General features: G+C 40.8%; 1 protein-coding gene across 1 annotated transcript in view; it reads left to right on the top strand.

Annotated features, from left to right (window-relative positions):
* Nucleotides 1–12,380, top strand: part of PRG4 (proteoglycan 4) — a 42,311-nt gene that overhangs the window by 26,882 nt on the left and 3,049 nt on the right. Inside the window, exons 9-11 of the mRNA XM_054038477.1 lie at nt 119–1,299; nt 2,904–2,987; nt 5,421–5,560. Coding sequence (XP_053894452.1) covers nt 119–1,299; nt 2,904–2,987; nt 5,421–5,560 — 1,405 coding nt within the window. The remainder of the gene's footprint in view (nt 1–118; nt 1,300–2,903; nt 2,988–5,420; nt 5,561–12,380) is intronic.

Genomic DNA, 12,380 nt, shown 5'->3' on the forward strand with positions numbered 1-12,380 from the left:
CCAGAGAGACAACTATGGCAAATAAAAAAGAAACAGATGCTGTCACTAGAGACAACTCTACTACCAATAAAAAAGAGGTAACAACTGCTACCAAAGAGACAGCTACAGTGGATAAAAAAGAAAAAGCTTCTGATGATAAACAGGCAACTACAACACGTAAAATAGATACAACTGCCAGTACTGTCACTACAGCAACACTGACTGTCTCTGAAGAGGTGTCCACTACAGCTAAAGGCTCCCAGGGAAGACCTGTGTCACCAACAGAAAATAAATCTGGTACCACTGTCACTCAAATCCCACCAGTAAAAGCGACTGCCAAACCCACCATTGAACCTGAAAAAAACACTAAGTCTGCGATACAAATTACTGCTACTCCACCCATAAACCTTTCTACCTCTCAGCCTAAAGACCTCCCTGAAACAAAAGTCCATTTTGAAACCACAAAAGAAACTTCTACTGTTACTAAAAGATCTACAGCAACTTCCATTTCCAAGGAGACTACTGAAACCAACGACATCTCTGAAAATACATACACTACAGATACAACCACCCAGAAAAACACAACACAGTTTCCAACTGAAAAATTACAAACTTCCAAGATCATCATCAGTCCTTCTTTGGCTCAGAAACCAGCTACCCACCCAGTCACTCCTGAGCAGGAGAAACATATAGATAATTCAAGCCCCACTGCAATTAATCCAATGACTCTTCCAGACAGTAATTTCCCTCGCAGAAACACAGAAAACCCTAAAGAAACTCCTGTTCCTTATGAGGGACCCAATCAAAATCCTACCTCTTCCAAACAAGTTAACTCTATAGACTACCCAGCAATCTCATTCACAGCTTCTATTGTTCCACTGAGAGGTACACCTAATCCTAATAGCAATGATGAAAACAACAGGTTGGAAACCATTACGAAAATAACATGGACAACAACAAAATCTAATTCAGCTATCCCTCAAAAACAGGAAACAACGTCACATGGCATTACAACTAATACCAGCATTGATCTTGTTTCAGATAAAGAAATTACCAAGGAAAGTCCAATAGCTATGAACACAAATACGTCAGTAAAACATTCAATAGTGTCTTCAACCTTTTCAGCTGAGAAGGATATGCATCATACCTCCACCTTGCCAAGCGGATTCGTAACCACAAGGCCTGAAGAAAGACGAGAAGTCACACATTTCCCCACTAAAACATACTCATCAATATCTTATTCAACTAAAGCTCCTGAAAGAAGCCCCACTATACACACAGACTCCAAACTACAGGACAAGATCAACACAACTTACAAAGGTATATTTCTTTACAATTGTAACATTTATATTTATAGGGATGAACAAATGAAATTTCTCAGATAGCCAGAGCATGTCTCCATTTCAGGAACCATATGTTTCAGAAGAGATTACTTGGAACATTGACTGTAAGTACCAGGGAACATATGAATCAAAACAGGGTCAAGGAATAAGGATAGAGGGAGATTTCCAAGTCTCATGAAAGTATTCCAGCAAGTCATTGGCTAGAGTTCAACTATTAGTCATGTGACCTAATTTGGCAGCCATTTTGCACTGATACCCACAATAAAAAACAAGACTCAGGACTCCTTCCAGCTGCAATATTGTTCTTGCCCTCACTATCCATTATATTTTAATTAAATTTTAGCCCTATTATTTTCCTTTGACAGTTTTCCAAATTCACATATTCCTGAATATTTTGCTACAAGTAGGCACCACTAGACCTAATATTTAAATACTAGAGTAGAGTATTCTAGAGTATCCATCCTTTATGATTACATAACTTAAACTACGCATATACTCATTCTTAAGAAAAAAAAGAGCTACAGGAAACATTACATGGTGTCTGTTTCATTCACACTTATGAGTGGAGAATTCTGATGTGGTTTTGCATCCACTTTTAATTGGTGTGAATGACAGCATGAGGTGCAAGCCAATGGAGAGTTGACATCAATGGGAGCTAGATGCCTAAATACATTCGAGGGTCTGAGCCTAAATCTATATCTGCTCTATGTGAATGAAAGAGGAGACAAGAAAAATATTTTCAGGTCCTCTTGGTTTGAGACAGCTCAGATATACTATGAAGGATTGAAAATTTCCTGCAGTTTTTTTGTTTCCGAGCTAAAACCCAGAGTACAGAGAACTGTGAAAAGTTGATTAAAACAAAACAGAAGAGGTAAATTCTTTTTTCAAATTTCTACAAGAGATTTCTGGACAATTTGACTCAGTTCTTATCAGACCTAAATCCATTTACCCAATGCACAATATTTCAGCCCTTTTAGACTTTTTCAAATAAGCATTGTTTTTAGTAGATAGTATTTAAACAAAGAAGAGCAATCCACTAAATAGGCAGGAAATGGATACAAAATTAAATATGCGTTTTATGTGAGAGCTAATTAATTTGGTTATTTATTATGGTATACTTAGAATTCTACCCAATTTTTTTTCTGAAATGCAGGTACTCAAAATATTAACAAAAGAAAACTATAGATTTCTATAAAAGTATCGGAGTTTATATTCTTTGGTAACAAATATCAAGGTTAAAACTTTGGATAACATATGTCAAATGAACAATAGCTATTACTTGTAACATAAATGTAGGAATCAGAACCCTGGTTCCTGAATAGTCTCAAACACTAGGAAGGAATGGTGCTTGTCTGCAGCATTCCTATTCAAAGTTTTACTTTTATGCTTTTTTATAGTGTAATAAGTTGATGAATACAAAGTATAGGTTTCCCTGTGCACACTCCAATAAATAATGGAACTAAGAGTCTGTTCCATTACCAAGAGGTTTATTTTACCTGACAATCCCAAGGCATTTTAAACTATTCTTTGAGCTTCAACTTCATTTAAATAAAAAACTATACACTAATTATTTTGTACCAGATGAACGAGATAAGAATTTGTGTAACGGAAAGCCAGCAGATGGAATAGTTGCTTTACCAAATGGAACATTGGCTGTATTCCGAGGTGAGTGGTCGACTGGATTTTTATCATTTTCATGCCTTCACTTATGTTTTAATTAAGTACTTACTTTTTGGCCTTTCCTAATGATCAGATAATATATATTTGGCTATTGTCCTTTTAAGTCCCACTTCCTGATGCCAAAAGGAGGCAACAGCTCAATAGTACTTCCAGGGCCTCACCCTTAGTGTGGCAGAGGACATGGCATAGTATTTGCCTTTGTGAGTGGTGCTCTGTCCAAATCACTACCAGGAGTGTAATGTAAACATATAATGAAAATGCCATGTGATGCATTTTGCGTGTGTTACAAACAATTGATTGACTCTCAAAAAGTTCAACTTCCACAGGTTCATTTTAGAGTATGTGTTACAGACAGGGGACCCAATATAATGTAATTACCGGATACTTATTTTGGTGCATATGGCACATTATTGTTAAATTATTGCAATGTTTATGCTCCAGAATCTAAGATTTCATTCAAAAAATTCTCTAGCCCTTGTAGTGATGAAGTAAACCTTCTAAATGTAACGGAGGGCTTGTCTACACTTACTGAGGGATCAACAAGCAATAATCGACTGCAGATCGCTCTCCCGTCGACTCCTATACTCCACCGGATCGAGAAGAGTAGGGGGAGTCGATGGCAGAGCATCTCTCGTTGACATCACGTAGTGTGGACCCCGCGGTAAGTAGATCTAAGCTACGTCGATTTGAGTTACGCTATTCGTGTAACTCAAATTGCGTAGCTTAGATCGAATTTCCTCTGTAGTGCAAGACAAGGCCTGATACAGGAATGTCTACTTGAGTCTGAAGACTACCTGTAATACCAGCTCTGGGATCAGTGTAAAAAATAAACCGCTTAACAAAATAAACACACATAGGCATTACTGTACTGAATGGGAGCTGGCATAACGATGCATAACTTCGGGGACAACTACACATAAGTTAGTTTTATTGTGCTAAGTAGGATATGGGCTACAGAAAAGCCATGGAAATTTCTCTTTGCAGGAACCCCAGAACACCAATTCATGCCTTTACCCATCCCAATTTCCATCCTCCACTAATAACTTCTCCACTCCCACTGCTGCTCCCTTCTCTAATTTTTTAATTCTGCCTGCGCCTAGTGTTTGATGAATACATGAACAAACAGCCCCATTAACAATTATTAAAACTTTGTAGGAAGCAAGGACGAGATGACTTTTAAGAAACTAACAGAGAAAAAGGTAGTTAAAATAAGGAGTATAGATAGGAGCCAGAGATAGAAAAGGCATAGAAATCAAAGGAAATTAATATCCAAATAAATTACTCTACAGCAGACACTCTACCCCTCAAAATAATCATATCTCCTCTAATAATTAGATGTGACTGGCGTCCCACAAACAGAACAAAATAATAAAAAGTGAGAGCAGCCCATGAGTTTACCCATAGCCCTTGGAGTGAACCTCTGTGTACTACTACGTGGGTGCTTGGGGTCACCAACCCGAACTATTGACCTCACATGAGCCTGACGGGCTCCAGACTAGCCCTTCACTCACCCCTGATCCCTTTTGTATGTAACACTACATGTAGCATAGCCAGTACTCAGTGTTGTGGTATCATCTCATTTCAGTGCAGATAGTTTGCCTTCTGGAGTGGACCTAGGTTGCTCAAAGCCAGGTGCCTTGATGAGGCCTAATAGGGGAGGTGGGGAATTAGGCCTCCCCTGCTGAATAGTGGAATGTGAGAGTTCCTTGTTGATCGTAATGTGTAGCTTGATGAGTGTGAGGGGTGAAGGGAAGGGCTGGCTCTTCTCCCCACTCAAAGCCTTCTGTACTTCAGCTGTTTGGGGACAGCTAGCTTGGGATGAAGCCTCCCTGTGAAGCTGGGTCTGCAGGATGGCACGGTTTCTCTTTCTGGGAACAAAGGGGCTTTGCACCATCTATGCCCTTTTCCCAAACAGTGTGTTTGTGCAGGCTTCATGCATGTGGCTAGGTGATCACATAGAAAGGATATTCTGAGGTTGTGGTTGGCTGTTCTGTCAAGTCAGTCAAACTCCTCCTCCTCTTTTCTGTCCCAGCAGCATTGCACAGATTTTGCTGCCCTCAGCCACTTAGGTTAGGCAGACTTCCCGTGTCCTCCTCCTCCCCCAAGCTTGCTGAATGTTACTGTTCCAGCAGATGCTTCTGGGCTCCAGGCACTGCAATTACATGGAGGGTCTGATCCTGCTAAGTGCTGAGCCACCTCTGTTACCTTGGGCACTCAGCCTTGCAGGACTGAGCCCTTAGAGAGGATGTTATGCCATTTCAAAGAGGGTGGCTCTGTGGTCCTTGCTTCTACTATTTAGAATTCTTCTATATGTGGCATTGTCTGTACTATTATTTAAAAATACAAAAGTTTAAGTAGGGGCAAAATGGTGCACATCAGAGAGATTTTTCAGGGCTAGAACTATTTTTTATTTTGCAGGTCATTACTACTGGCTGCTGGATTCAGCTAGGCAGCCAACAGTGTCCCCTCGTAAAATCACTGAGGGTTGGGGTATTCCATCCCCCATCGATACTGTCTTTTCCAGATGCAACTGTGATGGCAAAACCTTCTTCTTTAAGGTAGGGAAGTTATCTTGCTTAGTTTGAGTGTTTTAAAAGATTTAATTTCACAGATGCCTCTACAAATGGAAAAAACAAAACAATGAAGGGCTGTATAGCAAAGGGTAATAGTAAAGAAATAGGTTCATGAGCTCAGCTGTCTAATTGCCCAGTTTGCCTTAACAAGTATTCCTGTTGGCATTCTCATGAAAAAGGTCAAGGACTGAAGGGACATGCAGTCTGAATTAACCCTTCTACGACAGTTAGAGAGGATGCTGGTGAGCCCACAAAGGGTAGCTTTCGCTGCAGAGGCCTGTATTGTATGCATTCTATAGCCAGAGAATACCAGTTCTCAGAGTTGTCAAGCTGGATCCTTTCCTGTGCTCAAACGCTCATTATATAGATGTAAAACGGACTACCGAAACCATGGCAACAATATACTAGAATTAACAAGCTGCAGCTGTATGGGGGCTGTGACACTCAGGCTCCCACTGATGCCTTAACATGGTTTCCTTTCCTATTGCCATGTTGTATGTCTGAGGTAAGAACCTGCAACAGGCAGAATGATCCCAAGTACTATGACAAGACAAAAATCCTCTTTGCAGCAGAGAATGCAGTGCTCTTTCTATGATTTGTAAGTTATACAGTACACAGTCCTTCAAGTGCACCGAGCCGGGAAAGAGAATTTCTAAGAAGGGTGCTGAGGTGTGCACATTTTTAGTACCACCTGAGGAAAAACCCTTTCTGAATGGCTGCTTTCTCCATTTGCCTGCCTCCTGAAGTACAGCAGCCTGGTAGAGCTCTCCATCCCCTCACACCAACTTTCATAGGAGAGAAAGGCAACCAGAAAGAGCCCAGCAGCTCAGGGCACCTCCTCCCTTCCTGCGAGCAAGGAAAAGATGGCTCCTCAGCAACACTGAGCCAGGGAGGGCTGGCAGTGAAGAACCTCAGAATTGATGGGAGGGTTGGGGGCAGAATTAATTGATGGGGGTGGGGGGTGAATTCAGACCACTTCAAGTACTGGTTATATGTGAACAAACAATGGATATGGATGGGGGATGCCTGCTCTTTAAGCCATCTGCAGTGTAACAAGCACAGCTATGTAAAGTCCAGTCTCGGTACTATTAACTGCTCCTAACAGGAAAGGAGTGTTAAAGTATTCAAGTGTTGTTTGATGCAATTCCCACTGGAGGATAAGAAATTCCTACAAAACAAGTAGAAAGAGTAAGGCTGACTGTACTATGAACAGAAGCTGCTTACTCAACAAATTGGCTCATTTGTATTCAGAATCTTCTGTTTACTGCAGCAACAAAACAAAGGCTATGGCTACACTGGTGCTTTACAGCGCTGCAACTTTCCCGCTCAGGGGAGTGAAAAAACACCCCCCTGAGCACAGCAAGTTACAGCGCTGTAAAGCACCAGTGTAAACAGTGCCCCAGCGCTGGCAGCCGTGCTCCCAGTGCTGTAAGCTAATCCCCTCGGGGAGGTGGAGTACTTGCAGCGCTGGGAGAGCTCTCTCCCAGCGCTGGTGCTGCGACCACACTCGCACGGGAGCACTCCCGCAGCAGCGCTTTGGAGTTCCGAGTGTAGCCATGCCCTAAGGCTATACACAGCTTTTAGCAACACAGCTGTATTGTTAAAAGTCACAGAGTGTAGCCTGTTTATCGGCTTTCCTGACGATAAAAAACTTGCACCTCCAACAAGCAGAGTCAGTTTTGTTGGCAGGAGAGTGCTCCTGCAGACAAAGTGCTGTTCACACTGGTGCTTGTTGTTGGCAAAACTTCTGTCTTTCAGGGGTGGGGATTAACATGTCTGTGTAGACAAAGCCTTTCTACTTTTTAATCTTGCTAGTCCTGCAGAGCCAATGCAGCTATGGGAGTGAGTCCACTTGTGAATCAACAGAACTTTTAAATATGCAGCCTTCAGTGAAGCCTCAGGCTTTGGCTACACTTGGGGATTCACAGCTCTCCGAGGGGAGTCGCTTGCAGCACTGTGAGGGAGCGTGCAGCACTGCAGGCGCTGATTACACTGGTGCTTTACAGCACTGCACTCGCTGCGCTCGAGGGGGGCGCGTTTTCACACCCCTGAGCGCAGCAAGTTGCAGCGCTGTACAGCGCCAGTGTAACCAAGGCCTCAGTAACTTGACTGATATAGTTGCACAGGTGTTACAGGGCATAATTTGAAAGCACTATGGTTGCACGGGTGTATGCCAGAGTGTAATTTGAACCAAAGTTCTTTATTGGTGATGAACAAGCAGGAAAACACACAAACCCAACTTGACTTTTATAGCCTAGAATGAGGCTAGGACTGGTAGTTAAGAAAAACATTACTTGTCAAATGAGCAAATTTGAGCTGGAGATTAAATACAAATATAAAATTTCAAAGATGGAGCCCTACAATGCCTTTTTTAAAGAGGCATTTTTTCATAACAAAATCACACGAAGGCTCCAAGACCATAGTGCTCTTCTTATACAGGACAAGTCAATAGTTTTGAGAAACTGAATAACTGACAAATATTTCAGCATAGGGACCAAAGACCTCACAAGAAGATATGCATAGGTGTGTTCATTCTTGTGAAAATATTATTTTGATATTCTTATCGATAAACGAGGCAAATACAACTTAGATGAGGCTACTATAAGGTGGGTGCATAACTGGCTGGATAACCGTACTCAGAGAGTAGTTATTAATGGTTCCCAATCCTGCTGGAAAGGTATAACAAGTGGGGTTCCGCGGGGTCTGTTTTGGGTAAGGCTCTGTTCAATATCTTCATCAACTACTTAGATATTGGCATAGAAAGTACGCTTAAGTTTACAGATGATACCAAACTGGGAGGGATTGCAACTGCTTTGGAGGATGTCATAATTCAAAAGGATCTGAACAAATTGGAGAAATGGTGTGAGGTAAACAGGGTGAAGTTTAACAAAGACAAATGCAAAGTGCTCCACTTAGGAAGGAACAATCAGTTTCACACATACAGAATGGGAAGAGACTGTCTAGGAAGGAGTACGGCAGAAAGGGATCTAGGGGTTATAGTGGACCACAAGCTAAATATGAGTCAACAGTGTGATGCTGTTGGAAAAAAAGCAAACGTGATTCTGGGATGCATTAACAGGTATGTTGTGAGCAAGACACGAGAAGTCATTCTTCCGCTCTACTCTGCGCTGGTTAGACCTCAACTGGAGTATTGTGTCCAGTTCTGGGCACTGCATTTCAAGAAAGTTGTGGAGAAATTGGAAAGGGTCCAGAGAAGAGCAACAAGAATGATTAAAGGTCTTGAGAACATGACCTATGAAGGAAGGCTGAAAGAATTGGGTTTGTTTAGTCTGGAAAAGAGAAGACTGAGAGGGGACATGAGAGCAGTTTTCAGGTATCTAAAAGGGTGTCATAAGGAGGAGGGAGAAAACTTGTTCACCTTAGCCTCTAAGGATAGAACAAGAAGCAATGGGCTTAAACTGCAGCAAGGGAGGTTTAGGTTGGACATTAGGAAAAAGTTCCTAACTGTCAGGGTGGTTAAACACTGGAATAAATTGCCTAGGGAGGTTGTGGAATCTCCATCTCTGGAAATATTTAAGAGTAGGTTAGATAAATGTCTGTCAGGAATGGTCTGGACAGTATTTGGTCCTGCTATGAGGGCAGGGGACTGGACTCGATGACCTCTCGAGGTCCCTTGCAGTCCTAGAATCTATGACACACTTTATTGATCAAAAAGCTTGAATTTTGCATACCGCTGGTTTGGATGGCCAAGGCATTAGTGCATGCTCTGGAAACCTGCAATAACAATTTGGCAGTTATTGACAGGATTCTATTGATATAGACATTTGTATTTATCAGTTTGAATTTTTCTCATCCTTTCTCCTAGTCCTTTATTTTTATATTACTGTTTATAATGAAAATTAAATAGTTTATTTCTGGAAATATTGATGATTTTTTTATTGTTTTACATGTTGGGGGGGGGGGGGGGGGGGATTAGCAATGGCTTCTCTGCGACTGGGAGTCCGTAGTCATGAAGTCCACAGTTGGGAATAAAACAGTGGAGGAAAGAGCAGAATACCTATCTAATTCTTGATACATTTCTGCTTTCCAAGGGTCCAGACTTAGGGCCTGAGAAAAGGATGGGCTCGTTTGAAAGCTGAAATCTCTCCTATGAGCTATTCAAGGAAAAATTCTGGTCTGAAATTGTTTGGTCAAAATGTTGGTTTTCAGCAGAAAACTTCAAAAGCAAATAAAAGCTTTATTTCGTTTTTAACAATGTTTGTTTTTGGAATCAGCAAATTGGGGTTCCCATTTTCAATTTAAGGATTTTCAAGATCCCTCCCCCATTTTTTTAGCTAATGCAAAAGGAAGAAATATGTTAGTGTGAGTAAGTGGGGGGAGATTATTCCAAAAAACAAAATGGAAATCTAAACAAGTTTTTCACGGTTTCAAAATGTCAATTTGAAATAAAGACTTATTTAAAAATTTACTCCAGTAAAATCCACATTTGTGGGTATCGAAGCTTCCTGCTAAAAAGCTTCAGTTTTGATTTAAACTTTTTGGAGGGAAAATTTCTCTCACACACGATTCTGACCAGAGCTCTAACTGAAGGCATAGGACATGTTCATGGATCAGTCTTGAACTCTTTCAGGTCACCTTATGATGCAAGTGAAGGGAAAGCAGCAGCTGCTGTGTTTCAGTCTCCAACTCCCTGCACCATTAACAGTCAGGGGACATAAATAGTAGAGCAGGAAAAATGTTATTGATGCCATGAACCACCCTTCATCCCCTCTCCCCCAACCCGCACATGTTTTATCAGAAGAGTAATTTATCTGGCACAGTTGGCAGCCCCCAGCACCCTTTTGGAAATATACTGCATGTAATGATTACAGCAGCGCTAACCATTGGTGTTTGTTTCCTTAAGCAGAGTAATTTAAAATACTGAGTTAAACATAAAATCTGAATTCATTGGTACATTCTCTCCTTATTTTGCTGGAAGGCACAATGCTGTATGAAAGAGAGCAAAAATTAGTTGTACAAAGTTCCTACTTAATAACATGTAATTGTTTATTCTTCAACTCATTTTTGGGGAGTCCTTAATGCTATTTTCACCCTATCTTCTCCCCCTCCATCTCAAGCTCTCTGGGATCCCTGCAAGTTCTTAATTGCACCCCCTAGCCCTGAAAATCTGCATTACGTATACCTAACAAAGTTATACTAATTTTTCACTGTATTCAGATGCTTTTATATTATATCCCCATCCCTTCATCTGTTTGTGCCTTTAGTATTGTGATTAGCATCCCAGGGGAGCCAATTGAGGTCACTCAATTAGGGTGAACTACAAAGAATAGGGCAGACAATCCCCAAAGTTGGTGGACCTTCCAATACTTAGATTTACCAAGCCAGCACAAAATAGCTTTTATAATACCTCATAGGTTACCCAGAACCCAACAGCACAGTTCCCTTGAAGTAACCCAGGGTTGGGACTCCACCCAGACACCCAAGTCAAATATGATGAGGATTACTGAAAATCTTAGTCATCATATAAAAAAGTTCTACCATTCCCAAAGGATCAGACACATTACCCTCCAGGTTAATGAATATTTCAGATCTTACCCAAATACATGCTTACAGGCAATCCTTATTAACTAAACTAAAATTTATTAAAAAAGAAAAGAGTATTGGTTAAAAGATCAATATACATACAGACATGAGTACAATTCTTAAGATTCAGATTCATAGCCGAGACGGTGAGCTTTTTAGTTGCAAAGAGTTCTTTCAGAATTAGTTCATAGGTTATAGTCCAATATTTATATTCAGGGTGGTCCAGTCAGGACTGGGATCTCAGCCTTGTGGCTTAAGCTTTCACTGCATGAAGCTTCAAGCAGAGCGGAGATAAAAAGGATTGGGACTCTAGGGTCTTTAATACAGTTTTCTAGAAGCCACTTCATCATACAGTCCTGGGTGAACAATAGGCTTTTGATGTAACCTTCTGTTTCCTAAATCTCACCGGTAATTAACTACATGGATTAACATAAGATAATTTACCCATTAAGCACTTTACCACAAACTTTAAAGAGACATATAGACAATGACATTATTGCACCCAAGATTCATCTAATGTTAATATTCCCTTTTGATCTCTGAATCAATAGCTACAGTGACAAACTTTCTGTTTACATGGCTAACATTTATGAGTGTACACATACAATTAGTATTACCCCTAACTTCTAACAATATAGGTTTGCATTTTCAAAGGTCTAGCCTATTTACCATGGAATGGCCCTAATTACCATTTCTAACATATCTCTACAGGTTGACTCTGGGTCAATTAGTCTGCAGGATGCTTAACCCCACGCATCACACTTTGTGTAAGATTCGTTGCAATTATGTAACAGTGGTAGCAACAATGATTTGCATTATTTTAATTAGCTAATGTCACACGTGTGTAACCCCTTCAGGGAGGCAATTGTCCTTTTTTCTGTGTTGTACAATACCCAGCACAATAAGGTTCTAATCTTGATTGGGGCCTTTAGACATTACTGTAATATAAATATTTACTAAGAGTCTAGAAACAGTTTTCAGCCTACCATGCCAGGATAAAATATGCAGACCTTGCAAACAGATTAGTCTGGTAGTTTGGGTGGGAGTGATTTTGAGTGTCAAATAGCAGCTGTGAAACATGGATTCTCTAGAAAGCCCAGCACTTAGCTTTAGCTGAGATAGGGGGAACTCTCTCTATCACAAAAGTAAAGTGGCTGCTGGTAGGTGAAAAGGTTTGTGCGCTAATGGAGGTTTAAGGAGCCTGCAGAGTAATCTCTTGAACATAAGCAACATTAATTTCTCATTTTGACGGATAACAGTA

Source organism: Malaclemys terrapin, chromosome 8 (genome assembly GCF_027887155.1).
Source record: "Malaclemys terrapin pileata isolate rMalTer1 chromosome 8, rMalTer1.hap1, whole genome shotgun sequence".
Taxonomy (NCBI): domain Eukaryota; kingdom Metazoa; phylum Chordata; order Testudines; family Emydidae; genus Malaclemys; species Malaclemys terrapin.